Genomic DNA, 22,106 nt, shown 5'->3' on the forward strand with positions numbered 1-22,106 from the left:
CTGTCAGAAAACTGACAAGGATCTCCTAACACCTATACAGACCAAAATACTTTGGGATTACTAATAAAGGGCGTCACTAACTTAAGAACAAAACTTCTGCTTCAAAAGAGATTTGTTTAGTTAGCAGAAATGCAAACTACATCTTCCCAAGTATTTACAATTTTTATAAATAATTGTTAAACTATGAAATTCAACCAAAGCCACTTTTAACTCCTAACCACAATTTTTTAAGCCCCCCCCCCCACCAAGTTTTAATACTTCAACAACAGGGGAAAGTCAACATGACTCTGAATTCATTTTCCTCATTACAATGAGGGAAACTAAGATGGCAGAAGACTCACTATTACCTTAAGGTTTAAGGTTTTATATTTACATAAACAAGTAAAAAAAAAATCTGGTAAGGGGACACTTAACAAAATGTATACAGTTAACCAAAACATCATGAAAACCATAAGAACTACTCAAAGAGTCTATAAAAAGAACTATATAATATAGAAATGTAGTATTTGAGGGACACCTGGGTGGCTCAGTCGATTAAGCATCTGCCTTCAGCTCAGGTCATGATCCCAGGGATCGAGTCCCACAGGGCTCCTCGCTTAGTGGGGAGCCTGTTTCTCTGCCTGCCGCTTCCCCTGCTTGTGCAGTCTGTCTCTCTGACAAATAAATAAAATCTTAAAAAAAATGTAGTTTTTGATAAAATATACCATTATAAATCAATGGGGAAAAGTGGCTTATACAAGATTAGCTCTCCACTTTACACCTTATCAAAATAAATTCCTCCCTAATTATGAAATATATGTATTAGATGAAAACAGAAGTCAATGCCTTCAGAATCTGGAGAGGAAAAATTTGACTATGTAAAAAATTTAAAATTTCTTTTCAGCACAGAAGTCCAAACCAAATTTAAGAGAAAAGTGCAAGAATTCCCATAAATCAGTATGAGATAAACACCACCAAAATAAGGCAAAGAACCAACAAGAAATACATAAACCAGGAAATATCAGTGTCTAATAGAAATATGAAGTGATGAGCATTATCAATACCACAATAATGCACATCAAAATAAGAGATGTATTTTTTCCTTTAAAAGGCAGACATGAAAATTAATAATTGTGAATGAAAGTTGTAAAGGAATAGGTACTCTTGATTTGAAATGGAACTTCTAGGGTAGTTTAGTTATAGTCTTCCCTTTCCCTCTTTCCCCCTTCCCCTATTCTTTCCTTCCTTTCCCTTTTTTTTCTCTCCTTTTTTCTTTCCTTTCCTTCCTTCCTCATTCTTTCCTTCCTCCCTCCCTTTCTTACTTTCCCCATTTCTTTCCTTCCTTCCTTCCTTCCTTCCTTCCTTCCTTCCTTCAAGATTGATTGATTTATTTGAGAGAGAGAGAGACAGAAAGCAGAGCAAGGCGAGGAGCAGAGGGAGAGGGAGAAACAGATTCCTTGCTGAGTAAGGAACCTTCCTGGGGCTCAATCCCAGGCTCCTGAGATCATGACCTGAGCCGAAGGCAAACACAACTGACTGAGCCACCCAGGTGCCCCTATAATTATTCTTTTATTTTTATTATTATTTTTTAAAAATTTTATTTATTTGACAGAGAGAACACAAGTAGAGGGAGCAGCAGGCAGAGAGGGAGAAGCAGGCTCCCTGATGAGTAGGGATTCTGATGGGGGGCTCAAACCTAGGACCCTGAATTATGACCTGAGCCAAAGGCAGAAGCTTAACCGACTGACCCACCCAGGCATCCCTGTAATTAATTATTCTTTAAAATGTGGTACTGTTTAATCTAGAATTCTACTCATTAATATCTACTCTAGAAAATATCTAAATGATCATCTAAGCATTTCTTCCTAATTATACAAAGTTAGAAATCAAAGTTCCTAACTAGTGATTAATAATTTATAATTTATTATATTTTTAAGTATAGTTGAAAATAGAATATATGAGAACCATAAAAATGATGATGCAGTTATTTACTGACATAAACAGATGCTCACAACATACTGTGATGTAAGTGAACAAGATATACATTATACAATATAGAAAACCATTTTATTCTTATAAAAAATTATGTCCATCTGCATCAGTGATACACTGCAGGTGAATAAAGATATGAAACCAAATGTTAATTGGGATAATCATGGGGTGGCGGGGTGGCTCAGTCAGTTAAGTGCCCGACTTTTGATCTAAGCTCAGGTCTTGATCTCAGGGTCATGAGTTCATGCCCCACACTGGGCTCCATGTTGGGCACAGAGACTTCTTAAAATATAATAATTGGGATAGTCATTATAACAGTTATGGGATTACAGTGATCATTATATTACGGTTTTTTACATTATTTTATTTTTTTTGTAAAAATATGTAACGCCTTTATAATCAGGGGAAAAATAAAGCTAACAGATACCTTCTAATGGTGTTAAATATGCTAATATTTACCTCGTTTTAAAGCTTCCAGAAGAAATGAAAGGTTTTCAGCAAAACTTCCCTGAATAACAAAAAAGACACCATAACTAAAAGTTTAATGAAACAACAAATAAAAGAGGACTACCTGATTCTTAGACATTATATAGGCACTATGTCTCTATTTTTTCCTAGATTAGTCAGTAGCCAAATTCTGAGCTGGATACTTCCATGTGCACCATTAAAAACTTAAATATAAAAGGAAAGGTGGCATAGTTTTGAAAATGGCATTACCCTGTCATGCTCAAAATTTTGTATTTTCTGGAAAAAAGTCTGTAAAAATGTTAACTTCAATTTAAAGGTAGTTTTTAAGACTTGCTGTATTCTAAACACAGAGAACTAGATATCACTGCATTTTATATTTTCAAATAGATTAAGCTCTTGCAAGTCTCAGATTAATTTGTTTCACTAAAAAATGACCATATGATTTCACTCATATGTGGAATTTAAGAAACAAAACAGATGAACATAGGGAAAGGGGAAAAAGAGGGGGAGGCACACCATAAAAGGCTCTTAACAACAGGGAACAAACTGAGGGTTAATGGAGGGAAGGGTGGGCAGGGGATGGGTTAAATGGGTGATGGGTATTAAGGAGCACTGGGTGTTGTATGTAAGTGATGAACCACTAAATTCTACTCCTGAAACCACTATTATACTATATGTTAACTAACCAGAATTTAAATTAAAATAATAAATAAAACATACTATTAAAAAAAAAATGAGCACGAATTTAAATGAGATCCAAAAGGAAATGGAAGAAATTTACCTCAATTATTACATACTATGATAGTTTTTCCCTATTCAAGAGCTTATTATAGAATTTGTATATATCATATCAAATTTGGCTATGTTTACTTGGAACACAGCCAAAACATTTTTGGATACAACTTAAATGTTCTACATGGAAATTAACATAGTACCAGATGCATTATCCAGATGTTCCAACTTGTGGATAAGGGCCCTGTAAAAATATTTTTTCATTTAAGTCATTAATTTTTACTTCATTCAGATTTTTTAATTTAAAGAAATAGCCAACTTTAAATTTGTGAAGATGTACAGGAGAAAAGAAATCCACTTGTTTGTTTCCCAATTGACAGAACTGATATAAAATAGCCTAATAGGTTTTTAAGAACATCCACATATTTATAATAACTGTATGTTGTCAAATCAACATTATTTCCAAGGTAGTTAGGGCAAGAGGTATTTACATAATATAAACAAAAGCTCAGAGGCAATCTGTGGGTGAGTAAATCAGTGGCTGAAGTTATTCAAAGGTTGTTTGTGTTTTGCTTTTTTTTAAAAAAAGACAAGCTAAAATTGGCATTAAGTCTAAGTATGTAATTATATAAATACATATGCACATATTATAAGAATATCCTTATATAAATACACATATGTATGTCTATATGTATAGGAATATACAAATTTTCTATAAGTATATCAAAACAGAAAGGCTCTGGGTTAAGTGACTTAGGTTCTTAATGTCTTAATATCCATTTTATGATTTTAGGCAAGCTAATTCTGCTCTCTGAGCCTCAGGTGACTTACCTATATAATGTAGAGGTTAAACTAATAATCACTACATATGATGATTACGATAACAACAGTAGTGACTAGGAAGATAAACAATTGTGCCTTTTATTATTTCCTATGAATCCAATAAGAATAGGTCAATTAGGAAAGTTAGAAACCCCAGTCTACATCAGTTGCAAATCAAAAGCCAAACTGAGCCTACATAACAGTAATCTCCTTGACTAAGTAGGCCCTGTATTCAACATTACGTTCTGAACAGGAGAAAGAACAACAGACTTATAGAAAGGGCATTCTGAACCTGCAGACAGTGTGGAAGGGTAACACATGATTGGCTTACATTTTTATAGGTATTATTAAAGAATGAAATTACTAAATGCTAAGAGGCTTACACAACAATGGCTGTGTTGTTGCAGAAAAGAGTAGACACTTAAGAGTGATAAAACTATGATCACCAGTGAGCAGAAAATGAACTTGGGATGCACACAACCCACTTCAACTGCATAAGCAGTATGAGGTTAAGTCATTTCATTATGAGAATTAAAGTAGCTGTAAATTAATTTAATCATATTTCTTTTCAACCCTATAAATCAAGTGATAGGGTAAAAAGTTTAATGAAAGTTCCAGAACATTTCTAATCAGTTTAAGTTACTGATGTTCACTACCCTGAGGTTCCAAACTGTTACAATAATGAGATATAAATTAAGTTTCTGAAAACATTTTAATAATAAGAGATAACTGATATTTGTATAGTACATTACCAATGCAGCATTTTTAAAACATGAATTATGTTTAATGCTTTCTTTTGTCTTTAGAATAAATCTGTGAAGTATAATAAAGATAATGCACATTTAACACAGATGAGAAATTTGAACTTCAGAAATACTCATTAGCCATGATTATCAAGTAGTCAATGGTTTTAAGACAAGACTCAAATTCACCTTTTGTAGCTTTAAATTCAGCACATTTTCCATTACTCCCAGGTACCCACGTCTAAGACTAAAAACAGGCTGCTACAGTGTAGTGATTTAAAAAAGATATTAAACTATCTCCAAAGATAGGAAATCAAAGTATTTATCTTACAGATAAAGAAACTCAGATAATATCTACATAAACATGGATTTCTGGGCTATTTTATAGTAAGTATAATCTACTTCAAAAAAATCTAAACATAAAGATATGATGAATAAATGCATCCTAGTACATTATACTTTCTTATGATAAGAATCTTTCATATTTCAATTTAGAATCTCTGAACCTTCCCTAGCCTTCCAAAAATATGAAAATATCTATGGCATATAAAAGTTAAAGCCTATTTAATAGAAGAACAGAAATGATACTCACAAAAACTTTATCTCCAACTACATTTTCCAGATTTAACTGCCTTGTGATTTCCTTTAGGGCAATTTTATCATTGATCTGCAGCAGTCCTGAAATAAAGCCCAATTAAAAGTATTTAATTAAAATGAAATATCTGATACAGTGCAGATTATTTTCCAGTCAAGTAAGCTTTCTAATGGTTTTTAAAATTTAACTAGAAAGAAAAAAGTCAAAAGTCTGTTAGTTAACATTACTTCCTTTTTGAAACTCAGCAATGAAGAGATTTGGTAAACTAAAAGAACTATCTTCCTTGGGGTTCTTTTATTTTACAAAAAGAAAAGAAAGACCAAAAAACAAGAGTACTTATGTACCTCCTTTAATCTTATTTTTTTAATTTCTAAAAATATTGTGTAAGGTGTATTAAAGTGAAAGTTGTTAAACACTGATCAAGTTCTTAAATTATGACTATCACCCACCTTTAAAACATACCTGTAAATCAAATTTTATATATAAAAAGCTTACATAGCTTGTATCATTTCCAATGGCAAAATGATGACATACTTACCATTTAGGTGAACTTGTAATACATTTTCACTCACTTCTTCTACTTCCATTAGTTCTTTCAAAGCATGGTTTATTAACTAAATGGTATTAAAAAGTTTATAGAATATTTAATAATAGATAAAAAAGCCCATATTCTTTTTTAAACTATGAATAATGGGAACAGAATATAATAAAGATTGTCATTTTAAACTAACAAATAAATCTGCACAGCATTCACAGATAAAAGAAAGGTTTAAGGAGAACATCTAATGTCTGACCCAACATGCCAAAGCCCTGTTCCCAAACTAATAAATGTTTAGAAACAACCCTCAAGTTTTCAAAGACGTATTTCTCTATAAGTCACATAAAACTATAGCCACTTAAGAGCTTCATGTCTGAGTCAGTTCATTATCTATCTTTAACACTTATTCTATTAAATATTATTGAAATCACTTAAAAGCTTTTGAAAAACATGTTTTAGAATAATGTTAAATGATTATAAAAAGTCTACCCCAGTCAATATACCAATTTCTATGAAATACTGTTAACAACTCTGTATGTCATCATGAAATAAAAATTGGAAAAGAAATACCAAGGGGTAAGTTGAAAAAGAGTTTTCCTCTATTAGTTGCTAGGTATTAACAATCACTCCTTATCCGCAGTTTCAATTACTTGTGGTGTGGAAGCAGATGAATCCTCCTTTTGACATTTTGGGCAGAAGGTCAGTGGTAGCCTAATATTACATAATAATGCCTACATCATTCACCTGACTTCATCTCATCACAGAGGCATTTTATCATTTCACATCATCACAAGATGGGTGAATACAGTACAGTATGATATTTTGAGAAACAGAGACACCACACTCACATAACTTTTATTATATTTGTTGTAACTGTTCTATTTTATTATTAGTTATTATTTTAAATCTCTTATTGTGCCTAACTTATACATTAAACTTTACCATAGGTATATATGCATGGAAAAAAAATAGTACATATAGGGTTTGGTACTATCCGTGGTTTTGGGCATTCACTAAGGTCTTGGAATATATGTCCCATGGGTTGGGAGGGCTACTATATATAGAGAAAGACCTTATTAAAGAAATGTAGAGCTTGCAATGAAAATAAAATTACTAATAATAATATAATTACTACTAAAAATACACTCACAAGGTGTTATACCACCTTAAACTGTTCAATTATAAAGTTTCAGATTTTTATAACTACAGATTCCTATGCCACATACATCCCATTTTCTATTTTATTGACTTGTAACATCTTATTACAATTATATTGCAATAAAATATACATCTCTTCACATTAATATTGAACAGATTTTTTAAAAACTTAAAAATGAACAGAACTAAGAAAAGCCAAGAAGCTTTTAAAAGGAAGAAGAATGATAAAGGACTACTAATATTAAAACTACTTCTAGGATTAGAAAATAAATGGTCCCTCAAAATAGACTGTGTATAAAAAAAAATTAGTAAAGATTGCATCAAAATTTAGTGAGGACAAAAAGGATATTCAAAAAGGCACTGGAACAACTGGCAAACCATTTTGAAAAACAAATTACCATTTGTATTTGCAATATTGTACTTCTATTTGTCACTGCAACATCTCTGTGAAATAGGAAGAAGTATTTTAAATTATTAGGTTTCACAATAGGATATCAAACATACTAACTATTCTGATATATCTGTATTGTTTTTAAAACAAATGGAATTCTGGGCTGCCTGGGTGGTTCAGCTGGTTAAGCGTCTGACTCTTGATTTCTGCTAGTGTCATGATCTTAAGGTGATGAGATCCAGCCCCACATGTGGCTCCTTGCTGAGCATAGATCTCTCTTAAGTTTCTCTCTCTCCCTCTGCCCCTCCCCCGATGTTTGCTCTTGTGTGCATGTGTGCTCTCTCTCTCTCTAAATAAATAAATAAATAAATGTAAAAAAAGTGGAATTCTACCTCAGATCATTGGTAACCTAAGTCCTCTTAAAAAGGGAAATCTCAAAATATCAAGTGCCATACTGTGAAATAAAGCCCAACTAAGAAGTGACATTCTTTATAGATAACTGTCCAAAAATGAAGTGGTACTTCTTGGCCTTCAGAGGAAGTATGAGTCTATCACAAGACTTTGCTCCCAGATGATACAAATGTGGTATCTCAAACTGTGGCCTTTGCCATAGCTTCTTAGTAATCTGCAATGTTCTTCCTCCCACCAATTGGTATCTTATTTACGTAATATTTCTATTTCCCTGGGTCTGATTATATGTTTTAAATTATTTTATGTTTGGCAAATTGTTGAAAACTATTTTAAAGTCTTTGCATAATGAAATGGGGGCAATAACAATACCTTCATTTTACATATGCACAGAGTTATAACAAGGAAGGAAGATGGCAGAAGAATAGGAGGATCCTAGGGTTGTCTCCTCCCACAAATACAAGTAGATGCCAATCAAATCATCCTAAATACCCCAGAAATCAACCTGAAAAGCTCCACAAGTAAGGGTAGAGAAGAGGACAGAGGACACATCAAAGATGGTAGGAAGTGCAGAGACTTGGCTTAGGAGAGAAATGAATCATAGCCAATACAGTGGGGAGGAAGGCACAGTCCCAGAAAAGTGGGAAAAAGAGACTAACATACAGGGGAGTACGCAGTAAATGAATCCTCATGGGATTAGTATGGAAAGCTAGAGGGCTTCAATTTCTTGAGTTCTTGCAACCAGGCAGGCTTAAAGTCTGGAGTTCTAAAGGTCAGCATGTGTGGTTCTGGGAGAGCTTGAAGGACACTGAGGATGCTTTTGGAGAGAAGGCAGGGAAACAGTCTGTGGACATACAGCAAGCTGAAGAGGGCCTGGGGCACACAGTGGTGAGGTTAGTTGCTCATCTGAGAGTGTCCCAGAGAGGGTATTCACAGAGAGAGACCTCTGGGAAAAAATGAACTGGCAGGTACCACTTAGCTCCAACGCTCATCAGCATGAACTAAAGAGCTACCCACAAAAAATAGCCTAGCACCCACACTTGCTACCAAACTTGCTTACATTAAGCCCTGACCCACGTCCTGCACTGTGTTGGAATTGCCCTTTCCAGTCACTCTTGCCTCAGTCCCAGCACATGGGCCTCCTCCCTCAAAAGACTGGCTCAAACCCCCTGCCAATACAATGTTGCCCCACACTTTGTTAAGGTGGTGGTGGTTAAAGGTATCATTTCAGAAGCAGACCAGAGCACATCTACTTAAAATGCACCACATTCGGGCCAGGGACCAAATGCTGCCCACACCAGGCAAAGAGCATCTGTGGTAGATGACTGCCCTGAAGGATAAAGCAGCCAGGACAACACAATAGCAGAGTACATATGACACAAACCAGAGACATTCCTGGATGTGTCAGGCCCTGGAGAAGAGGAGATACTACACGGCAGGGCACTACAGAATCTCTTATTCATAAAACCATTGCCCTCCATCAGGGAAATACAAATCAAAACCACACTGAGATACCACCTCACATCAGTCACAATGGTTAAAATGCACAACTCAGGAAACAACAGATATTGGCAAGGATGTGGAGAAGGGGAACCCTCTTACACTGCTGTTGGGAATGCAAACTGGTGCAGCCGCTCTGGAAAACAGTATGGAGGTTCCTCAAAAAGTTGAAAATAGAGCTACCCTACAACCCAGCAATTGCATTACTACATATTTACCCAAAAGATACAAACATATTTATTCAAAGGGTATATGTACCCTGTTTATAGCAGCAATGTCTACAGTTGCCAAAACATGGAAAAAGCCCAGATGTCAGCCGACAGATGAATGGATAAAGAAGATGTCGTGTGTATATATGTATGTGTATGCACGCGCGCTCACACACACACACACACAAAAGAATATTATTCAGCCATCAAAAAGAATGAAATCTTGCCATTTGCAATGACGTCGATGGAACTGGAGGGTATTATGCTAAGTGAAATAAGTCAGTCAGACAAAGACAAATGCCATATGAGTTCATTCATATGTGGAATTTAAGAAACTAAAAAAGTGAACACAGGGGCAGGAAAAATAAAATAAGAGGAAGACAGAGAGTGAGGGAAACCACAAGAGACTTTTAACTATAGGGAACAAACTGAGGGTTGCTGGAGGGGAGGTGGTTGGGGGGATGGGGCAACTGCCTGATGGGCATTAAGGAGGGCACCTGAAGTAATGAGCACTGGGTGTTTTATGCAACTGATGAAATACTGAATTCTACCTCTGAAACTAGTAATACACTGTCTGTTACAGAAAATTTAAATAAATAATTTTTTAAAAAGTTATTGCCCTCAAAAACATGAGATGCAGTTGACTTTCCTAACACACAGAAACAGATACAGAGACACAGACAAAATGAGAAGACAGAGGAATTTGTCCCAAATAAAAGAACAGGACAAGGCATGGCCAGAGAGCAAAATGAAACAGATGTAAGTAACATACCTGATAGAGAATCTAAAGCAATGATTATATGTATAACCCACTGGACTTGAGAGGAGTGGTGCATATCAGTGAGACTATTAACACAGAGATGAATAACATGGCAGAAATAAAGGGCTCAATAAATGAAATGAGAAACATGCTTGATGGAATGAACAGCAGGCTGGAGAAGCAGAGGAACAAAGTAACAACCTAGTAAACAGAGTAATGGAAAATAATCAAACTAAACAAAAGAAAGAAAAAAGAATTATACAAAATGAGAATAGACTTAGGGAACTTCAGTGTCTCCATCCAACATAGTAAATTCAAATTACAGGAGTCCCAGAAGAAGAGGAGAGGAAAGACGCAAAGAATTTATTTCAAGAAAGAAACAGGTGAAAACGTCCCAAATTTGGAGAAGGAAATAGATATCCAGATCCAGGATGCACAAACAACCCCCAACAAAATCAACAAAAGTAGATCCACACAAAGATACATATAATTAAAATGAGAAAATGTGATAAAAAAATATTAAAAGCAGGATGACAAAAAAAAAAAAAAAAAAAGACACATACAAAGGAAATACCATAAAGCTATCAGTGAATTTTTCAGCAGAAACTTTCCAAGCTGGAAAGGAGTGTCATGTTATATGCAAAGTGCTGAATGGGAAAAATATACAGCCAAGAATACTCTTTCCAGCAGGGCTATCATTCACAATAGAAAGAGAAATAAAGAGTTTCCCAAACAAAAACTAAAGGACCTTATGACCACTAAACCAGCCCTGCAGGAAATATTAAAGGGTCTCTTTGAGTGGAAAGGAGAGACTGAAAGTTAGAGGACAAAGGTAGGGAACACAAAAGCAGTAAAAATGAATATTCCTGTAAAAAATTCACAAAATAAAAGGATGTAAACTATGACACCATAAACCTAAAATGCAGGGAGGAGAGGAGTAAAGAGTGGGTTCAAACTTGAACAACCATCAACCTAATATAGACTGGTATATGCAGAAGATGTTATATACAAAGGTAATAGTAACCACAAATCAAAAACCACTAATAAATATGCAAAGAATAAAGAGAAAGAAATCCAAATCTATCACTAAGAAAAGCAGCAAACCATGAAAGAAAGAAAGGATAAGAGAAAATCTTCAGAAAAAAGCAAAAAAATGTTATAAAATAGCAATAAATACATATCTATCAATAACTACTTTGAATGCAAATGGACTAAATGCTCCAATCAAACGACCTAGGATAACAGACAGAAAAACAAGACCCATCCATATGCTGCCTACAAGAGACTCATTTTAGACCTAAAGATACCTGCAGATTGAAAGTGAGGGGATGGAGAAACATTTATGATGAAAATGGATGTCAAAAGAAAGCCAGAGTAGCAATACTTTTATTGGGAAAAATAAACTTTAAAAAAAAGATTGTAACAAGAGACTAAGAAGGACACTATACAATAATAAAGGGGCAATCCAACAAGATATAACAACAGTAAATATTTATACACCCAATATGGGAGCACACCAATACATAAAACAGTTAAAAACAAACACAAAGGAATTAATAATAATAATACAATACTAGGGGACTTTAACACCCCACTTCCATCAATGGAGAAATCATCTAAACAGAAAACCAACAAGAAAACAATGGGTTTGAATGACACACTGGACCAGAAGGATTTAAGTCAGAACATTCCATCCTAAAACAGTAGAATACACATTCTTCTTGAGAGCACATGGAACATTCTCCAGAACAGATCATATATTAGGCCACAAAACAAGCCTCAACAAATTAAAAAAATCAAAGTCATATCATGAATCTTTTAGGACTACAACACTACAAAACTAGAAGTCAGCCCAAGGAAAAATCTCAAAAAACCACAAATACATGGAGGTTAAATAACATGCTACTAAACAATGAATGGGTCAATGAGGAAATCAAAGAAGACACAAAAAAGTACATGGGAACAAATGAATATGAAACACACAAGGGTTAAAAACCTTTGGGATGCAGTGAAAGCAGTTTTAAGAGGGCCTATAGCAATATGGGCCTACCTCAGGAAGCAAGGAAAAATCTCAAGTAAACCTAACCTTATACCTAAAGGAATTAGAAAAAGAACAAAAACCTCTAAAACCAGCAGAAATAAGGAAATAATAAAGATTAGAGCAGAAATAAATGCTATATAAAACAAACCAAAAAAAAACAAAAAACAAAAAACAAAAAACCCCACTAGGACAAATCAATGAAACCGGGAGCTGGGTCTTTGAAAAAAAATAAAAAATAAAAAAACCTGATAAACGTCTAGCCAGACTTATCAAGAAAAAATAGAAAAGACCCAAATACACAAAATCACAAATGACAGAAGAGAAATAACAAACACCAAAAACTACAAGCCATTAAAGAAGAATATTACAAAAAACTACATGCCAACACACTGGGCAACCTAGAAAATACGGATAAATTCCTAGAAACATACAACCTACCAAAACTGAAACAGGAAGAAATAGAAAATTTGAAAAGTCCAATCACCAGCAAGAAAACTGAACCAGTAATCAAAACACTCCAAAGAAACAGAAGTCCAGAACCAGATGGCTTCTCAGGCAAATTCCATCAAACATTTAAAGAATAGTTAATATCTATGCTTCTCAAAATATTCCAAAAAATAGAAAAGGAAGGAAAACTTCAAATTCATTCTATGAGGGCAGCATTACCCTGATACCAAAACCAGATAGACACCACAGAAAAGGAGAACTACAGGCCAAAATCTCTGATGAACATAAATGCAAAAATCCTCAACAAAATACTAGCAAACCGAATCCAACAATACATTAAAAAGAACCATTCACCATAATCAAGTGGGATTTATTCCTGAGTTGCAAGGGTAGTTCAATATCTGCAAATCAATCAACGTGATACAACACATCAATAAGAAAAAGGGTAAGAACCGAGAGAGGAGTTAAGATGGCGGAGGAGTAGGGGACCCCTTGTTCAACTGGTCCCCTGAGTCGAGTCGGATAGGTACCAGACCAGCCTGAACATCCACAGAATCAGCATGAGACGCAGGAAGATACATCGGGATCTCTACAAATGAACATCTCCAGCGCTGAGTATTGAGGTACGAAGCGGGGAGCCTTCAAACTGCGCACAGATATCGGAAGATAAACGGAAGGGGGAGGGAGCCGCTGCATTTGGGCGCTGGGAAGCGGTAGCCACCTGCACTGGGGAGCGGGCGGACTCGCAGACCAGCACCCACAAGAAAGCAGACTGAGACCATGAGCCGGAGATCGAGCGTGACCAGACTGAAACGGAGCTCCGGTGCGCTCACTGGAAGCAGACTGAGACCGGGAGCTCCGGAGCACGCGGGGGGCGGCTGGTGGTGTTAGAAACACAAAGGACAGAGACACGCCGGCCCTGGAAGTGAGGGCTGGGACGCCGGGTGTGGGGCGCACATCCGGGATGCTGCAGGGTTGAGCAGCATCAACAGAAACAGAGTTAAAGTGGCCAGAACATCAATGGAGAATGGTCCGCAATCCCTCTGTTCTGAGACAGAGGCTGAGATTCGGCCAAAATCAGAATATGGACTCCAAAATTCTCAACAAGATCCTGGCTAATAGAATCCAACAGTACATTAAAAGGATTATCCATCATGACCAAGTGGGATTCATCCCTGGGATGCAAGGGTGGTTCAACATTCGCAGGTCAATCAGTGTCTTAGATTTTACCCAGAAGGAAAAAGTAAAAAATCATATGATTCTCTCAATAGATGCAGAAAAAGCATTTGACAAAATACAGCATCCTTTCCTGATTAAAACCCTTCAGAGTGTAGGGATAGAGGGTACATTCCTCAATCTCATAAAAACCATCTATGAAAAGCCTACAGCAAATATCATTCTCAATGGGGAAAAGCTGGAAGCCTTTCCCTTAAGATCAGGAACACGACAAGGATGCCCACTCTCGCCACTATAATTCAACATAGTACTAGAAGTCCATTGGCAAAGAAGAAGTCAAAATGTCTCTCTTCGCAGATGACATGATACTGTATATGGAAAACCCAAAAGAATCCACTCCCAAACTATTAGAAGTTATAGAGCAAAACCAGTGCGGAGGTCCCTTAAAAAGTTAAAAATTGAGCTACCCTATGACCCAGCCATTGCACTGCTGGGTATTTACCCCAAAGATACAGATGTAGTGAAGAGAAGGGCCATATGCACCCCAATGTTCATAGCAGCATTGTTATAGAGCAGTTCAGTAATGTGGCGGGATACAAAATCAATGCTAAGAAATCAGTTGCATTTCTATACACGAATAATGAGACTGAAGAAAGAGAAATTAGGGAATCCATCCCATTTACAATAGCACCAAAAACCATACGTTACCTTGGAATTAACCAGAGACGTAAAGGATCTATATTCTAGAAACTATAAATCACTCTTGAAAGAATTAACATAGTTAAAATGTCCATGCTACCCAGAGCAATCTACACTTTCAATGCTATCCCGATCAAAATACCGATGACATTTTTCAAAGAACTGGAACAAATAGTCCTTAAATTTGTATGGAAACAGAAAAGGCCCCGAATCTCCAAGGAACTGTTGAAAAGGAAAAACAAAGCTGGGGGCATCACAATGCCAGATTTCGAGCTGTACTACAAAGCTGTGATCACAAAGACAACATGGTATGGGCAGAAAAACAGACACATAGACCAATGGAACAGAATAGAGAACCCAGAAATGGACCCTTGGCTCTTTGGGCAACTAATCTTTGATAAAGCAGGAAAAAACATCTGGTGGAAAAAGTCTCCTCAATAAATGGTGCTGGGAAAATTGGACAGCTACATGCAAAAGAATGAAACTTGACCACTCTCTCACACCATACACAAAGATAAACTCCAAATGGATGAAAGACCTCGACGTGAGACAGGAATCCATCAAAAACCTAGAGGAGAACACAGGCAGTAACCTCTACGACATCGGCCAAAGCAAACTTTTTCATGACACATCTCCAAAGGCAAGAGAAACAAAAGATAAAATGAACTTGTGGGACTTCGTCAAGATCAAAAGCTTCTGCAGAGCCAAGGAAACAGTAAAAAAAACTAAGAGGCAGCCCACAGAATGGGAGAATATATTTGCAAATGATACTACAGATAAAAGACTGGTATCCAAGATCTACAAAGAACTTCTCAAACTCAATACGCGAGAAACAAATAAATCATAAAATGGGCAGAAGATATGAACAGACACTTTTCCAATGATGACATACAAATGGCTAACAGACACATGAAAAAATGTTCAAAATCATTAGCCATCAGGGAAATTCAAATCAAAACCACACTAAGATACCACCTTACGCCAGTTAGAATGGCAAAAATTGACAAGGCAAGAAACAACAATTGCTGCAGAGGATGTGGAGAAAGGGGATCCCTCCTACATTGTTGGTAGAATGCAAGTTGGTACAGCCACTCTGGAAAAGTGTGGAGGTTGCTTAATAAGTTAAAAATTGAGCTACCCTATGACCCAGCCATTGCACTGCTGGGTATTTACCCCAAAGATACAGATGTAGTGAAGAGAAGGCCCATATGCACCCCAATGCTCATAGCAGCATTGTCCACAATAGCTAAATCATGGAAGGAGCTGAGATGCCCTTCAACAGATGACTGGATTAAGAAGTTGTGGTCCATATATACAATGGAATATTACTCAGCTATCAAAAAGAACGAGTTCTCAACATTTGCTGCAACATGGATGGCACTGGAGGAGATAATGCTAAGTGAAATAAGTCAAGCAGAGAAAGAAAATTATCATATGGTTTCTCTCATCTATGGAACATAAGAACTAGGAAGATCAGTAGGGGAAGAAAGGGATAAAGAAAGGCGAATGAAGCATGAGAGACTATGGACTCTGAGAAACAAACTGAGGGCTTCAGAGGGGAGGGGGTGGGGGAATGGGATAGGCTGGTGATGGGTAGTAAGGAGGGGCATGTATTGCATGGTGCACTGGGTGTTTTACACAACTAATGAATCATCGAACTTTACATCAAAAACCAGGGATGTACTGTATGGGGACTAACATAATAAAAAAAAACATTAAAAAAAAAAAGAAAAAGGGTAAGAACCACATGATCATGTCAGTAGATGCAAAAAACGCTTCTGACAAAGCACAACATCCATTCAGGATAAAACCCTAACCCTCCACAAAGTAAGTTTAGAGGGAATACACCTGAATATAATAAAGGCCAAATTTGAAAAACCAACAGCTAACACCATCCTGAATGGGGGAAAAACTGAAAGCCTTTCCCCTAAAGTGAGGAAAAAGATAAGGATGTCTACTCTCACCACTTTTTTTTTTTTTTAAAGATTTTACCCATTTAATTTATTTGAGAGAGAGTGAGAGAGCACAAGCAGGGGGAGCAGCAGAGAGAGAGGGAGAAGCAGGCTCCCCACTGAGCCAGGGGCCCCATGTGGGGCTGGATCCCAGGACCCTGTGATCATGACCTGAGCCAAAGGCAGATGCTTAACTGACACGTCACCCCTCACTCTCACCACTTTTATTCAACATACTACTGAAGTCCTAGCCACAGCAATCAAAAAACAAAAATAAAAGGCATCCAAATAGGTGAGGAAGCAGTAAAACTTTTCACTATTTGCAAATGATATGATACTATATATAGAAAAACCCAAAAGACTGCAACAAAAAACTGGTAAAACTAATAAATGAAGTCAATAAAGTTGCAGGATACAAAAATCAATGTACAGAAATCTGTTGTATTTCTATACACTAATAATGAAGCAATAGAAAGAGAAATTAAGAAAACAATACCATTTACAATTGCACCAAAGATAAGATATCTAGGAATAAATAAAACTAAGGAGGTGAAAGACCTATACTCTGAAAACTATAAAAAACTAATGAAGGAAATTGAAGACAACACAAAGCAATGGAAAGAAATTCCATGCTGATGTACTGGAAGAACAAATATTGCTAAAATGTCTACACTATCCAAAGCAACTACACATTTAATGCAATCCCTGTTAAAATACCAACACATTTTTCACAGAGCTAGAACAAACAACTCTGAAATTTCTATGAGACCACAAAAGACCCCAAATAGCCAAAGCAATCTTGAAAAAGAAAAGCAAAGCTGGAAGCATCACAATTTGAGACTTAAGTTATATTACAAAGCTCTATTAATCAAAACACTATGATACTGGTAAAAAAATAGACCATAAGATGCACAGAAAAGAATAGAAAACGCAGAAATGAACCCACAATTATATGGTCAATTAATATTCAACAAAGCAGGAAAGAATATCCAACAGGCAAACAAACAAATGGTCTTGGGAAAACTGGAGAGCCATATGCAAAAGATTGAAACTGGGACACTTTTTGGTTTCATACAGAAAAATAAACTCTAAATTGATCAATGTTCTAAATGTGAGACCTAAAACCATAAAAATCCTACAAGGGAGCACAAGCAGTAATTTCTCGGACACAGGCCATAGTAACTTCTTTTTAGATAGGTCCCCTGAAGCGAGGGAAACAAAAGCAAGAATAAACTATTGTGACTACACCAAAATAAAAAATTCTGCACAGTGAAAGAAACAACGAAGAAAACCAAAAGGCAACCTACTGAATGGGAGAAGATATTTGCAAATGAGCAATCTAATAAAGGGTTAGTATCCAAAATATATGCAATTCAACACCCAAAAACCAAATAATCTGATTTAAAAATGGGCTGAAGACAGGAACAGACGTTTCTCCAAAGGAGACATACAGATGGCCAATAGACACATGAAAGATACTCAACATCACTCATCATCAGGGAAATGCAAATTAAAACCACAATGAGATATCATGTCACACCTCTCAGAATGGCTAAAATGAAAAACACAAGAAGTAACAGGTGTTGGCAAGGATGTGGAGAAAAAGGAACCCTCTTGTACTAATTCAAAGGGATACTTGCGCCCCTATGTTTATAGCAGCATTATTTACAACAGCCAAATTATGGAAGCAGCCCAAGTGTCCATCAATAGACGAATGGATAAAGAAGATACAGTATGTATGTATGTACACACACACAAACACACACAAACACACGAATATTATTCAGCCATAAAATAGAATGAAACCTTGCCATTTGCAATGACATGGATGGAGGTAGAGAGTATAATGCTAAGTGAAATAAGTCAGTCAGAGAAAGATGAATACCATAATTTTACTCTAATGTGGAATTTAGGAAACAAAACAAACAAGCAAAGGGTAAGAGAAGGCAAACCAAGAAACAGACTCATAACTACAGAGTACAAACTGATGTTACCAGAGGGGAGGTGGATGGGGGCAATGGGTGAAATAGGTGATGGGGATTAAGGAGTGCACCTGTGAGCACCAGGTGATTAAAAAAAGAAATGAGAGCCGAAACAAGGTTATAGCACTCTTTCAACGGAATTTACTTCAAACAAGTTATTATGATTGGCCTAGATCAGCTCACAACTTTTTCATGATGTGTTTATATGGTCTGAAACGATAACTTAATGTATTAGCATATATGTCTTCAAATGATAATTTCAGTTCCAATCTGGATATGGCTAAAACTTACTCTGTGTTTAACTACCTAAGTAACCAATTATATAATTTCAGTATTTTTCACAAATACAATATCTTTCCAAATATTTTAAATTACATTATACAGTAAAAAAATTTAGTTGGTTATTTGATGTTACACCAAGCAGGATAACCAATACAGCTACTCCAATTCCACAGTCTTTGTAGCTAACAATTTTACGAACATACTGGCATAGTTCATTTAGACCTGCCAGCAATCAGGGATTTTTATGTTTATCTACTATTACTATTCCCAAATACTTGTTTCTTTGTCTACAGTAATTTCTATATAGAAAAGTATTTTCCAGGGTACAATCTGTCATTTGGAACCACATCCTGTTTTTTTAACAAAATGTTTGAAATACAGTAAGCCACACTAACTGTTACAGGCTGATTTAATACAAATCAATTAATTGTAGACTCCAAATTTTTGTACTTCAAATAACTTGGCCAAGGATAGTGTTATAAATATAGTGTAATCCTATTTCTTATGTTAAAATTTACACGAGAATTCTTGTCTAAAACACTCTATTTTATGTTTCAGGATACTCGACACACAACAAATTACAAAAGTGACAAAAGTTAAACAGTGCTCCTTAGCTCTTTGACCTCTCAATATTGGAGTGTAGCAGTCAGTATAAATCAAATAGTACTGAAATGGAATACAAAGTACAGGATTCTTCCATATTCCACTGAAATAACTACCTAAGTAACCAATTATAAAATTTCAGTATTTTTCACAAATACAGTATCTTTCCAAATATTTTAAATTACATTATATAGTAAAAAAATTTAGTTGGTTATTTGATGTTACACCAAGCAGAATAACCAATACAGCTACTCCATTTCCATGACTTGGTCAATGGCTTCAAAGAACCATCACAGGGTTCTCGTTTAAGATGTAACAAAAATAGGACAAACTGTCAGTATACCAAGAACAATCTGTCTGTTTTATTAACTGATAAATACTCCATCTTAATGGCCATCATCTTATTAAGCCCTAAAGAAACAGAAAAACTGACATAGGCGTTTATATAAAGATGATGTAACACGAAAGAAAGGAAACAATAAACTGATGAAAAAGATTAATTACTACTGAAAATGTGTATTTTAGAAAATAACTATTTTGAGCCATTTAAGCCAGACTTAGATAAACACAAAACAATAAACTAAGAAAGTTCATGACAAGAAGGTAGACAAAGAAGGATTATTAGAAACTAAAATGCAGTATCACATTAGAAGAAGCAAACGACTGAACGGATGGTGAAGAAAATCACACTGATGATATGGCAGAATGCTGAGGGAGCAGAAAAAAAGAAAGAAACATGGAGAAATAACAGAGAAATGAGAACAAAGGCTTAATAACTGGATACTTTAATCCTAAGAAAGGACAAGAAGAAATGAAAGAGAGGAAATACTCAAAAATAAAATTATTCTTTAGTGAAAACAGACCTAAATTCGTACTAAGAGCGTGTGTATAATATCAGTTAATTTTATGATCAATGCTCAAACATAGCCTGTGAATAACAAATGCAGTAAGACAAGAGATAGAAATAAAAGGTATAAAAAGAAACAGGTATGAAAGAAATAAAACTTTATTCTATTTGCAGATGACATGACCATCTGCATGAACTGACAAATTTTTGGAACCAATCATCAACTATAGCAAGATTGCAGGATACGAGATAACACACAAAAGTTATTTGCTTTCCTCTATATCAGCAATGAACACCAGGAATCTGAAATTTAAAACTTAATGCTATTCTCATTAGAATCAAAAATATTTAAAAACTTAGGTATAAACCTAATGAAACATGTGTAAGACTTATATAAGGAAAACCACAAAACTCTAATGAAAGACCTAAGAAAGATAAAAGGAAAGATATTCCATGTTCATGAATGTGAAAATTCAATACAGTTAAGAAACCAATTTTTCTAATGTGATCTATAGACTGAAACTACTGAACTAAAAAATTCCCAGTAGTTGGAAATTAACATATTAATTCTAAAGTTAATATAAAAAGGCAAAGTACCCAGAATAGCCAAAACAACATTGAAGAAGCACACAAAGTTAGAAGACTGACACTGCCCAACTTTAAGGCCTACAATAAAGCTACAGTAATCAATACAGGTACAAATAGACTGACACAAATACAATTAACTGACCTTTGAAAAAGAAGCAAAGGTAATTCAGTGAAGAAAAGATAGCCTTGTCAACAAATGCTGAAACAATTTAAATATTCATATGCAGAAAGAAAGAAAGAAAGAAAGAAAGAAAGAGAGAAAGAAAAGGAATCTAGACACAGCTTACACGTTTCAAAGAAATTAACTCAAAATCAATCACCAAATCCAATGTAAAACACAAGGAACTATAAAACTTCTAGAAGGAAACATAGGAGAAAATCCAGAAGAGCTTGGGTTTGGTGATCAAGTTTTATTTATTTATTTTAAAGATTTTATTAATTTATTTGTCAGAGGGAGAGCAAGCGAGAAAGACAGAGAGCACAAGTAGAGGAAGGGGCAGGCAGAGGGAGAAGCAGGAACCCCACTGAGCAAGTAGTCCGATACAGGACTCGATCCCAGAACCCTGGGATCATGACCTGACCCAAAGGCAAGACACTTAACCAACTGAGCCACCCAGGCGTCCCAGTGATGAAGTTTAGATATAACACCAAAGTCACAATTCATGAAAGAAACTGCTGATAAATTGAACTTTTTTAAAATGAAAAAACTGGGGGCGCCTGCATGGCTCAGTCCATTAAGAGCATGGATTTGGCTCAGGTCATGATCTCAGGGTTCTGGGATTGAGCCCCTGCGTAGGTAGGGCTTCCTTCTCAGCAGGGGGTCTGCTTCTCCCTCTCCCTCTGCCACCCTCCCCCCACTTCTGTGTGCTCTCTCTCAAATAAATAAAATCTTTTAAAAAAATGAAAAACTGCTTGCCAAGGAAACTAATAATAGAACTAAAACACAAACCACAGACTTGGAGAATGTATTTGCAAGACGCATATCCAAAATATATAAATAACTCTTAAAACATATTAATAAGAAACAAATCAACCCAATTCACAGTCATAAAAATACCTTACCAAAGATAGATGAAAAATAAGCACATAAAAAGATAGATACTTAATATCATTCATAATTAGAGGACTGCAAATAAAAACAGCATTAAGATACCACTACCTATCTACTAGAATAGCTAAAATTAAAAACAATGA

The 22,106-nt window shown here is 35.6% G+C and overlaps 1 protein-coding gene across 8 annotated transcripts in view; it reads right to left on the reverse strand.

Annotated features, from left to right (window-relative positions):
* Window positions 1-22,106, reverse strand: part of ORC4 (origin recognition complex subunit 4) — an 87,114-nt gene that overhangs the window by 21,285 nt on the left and 43,723 nt on the right. For all 8 annotated transcript variants that reach the window (XM_026492836.4, XM_026492832.4, XM_057317505.1 and 5 more), the window contains 3 exons: window positions 5,870-5,945; window positions 5,329-5,414; window positions 2,431-2,479 (listed from right to left, as the gene is read on the reverse strand). In XM_026492836.4, the coding sequence (XP_026348621.1) occupies window positions 2,431-2,479; window positions 5,329-5,414; window positions 5,870-5,945 (211 nt within the window). The remainder of the gene's footprint in view (window positions 1-2,430; window positions 2,480-5,328; window positions 5,415-5,869; window positions 5,946-22,106) is intronic.

Source organism: Ursus arctos, unplaced genomic scaffold (assembly GCF_023065955.2).
Source record: "Ursus arctos isolate Adak ecotype North America unplaced genomic scaffold, UrsArc2.0 scaffold_1, whole genome shotgun sequence".
NCBI lineage: Eukaryota > Metazoa > Chordata > Mammalia > Carnivora > Ursidae > Ursus > Ursus arctos.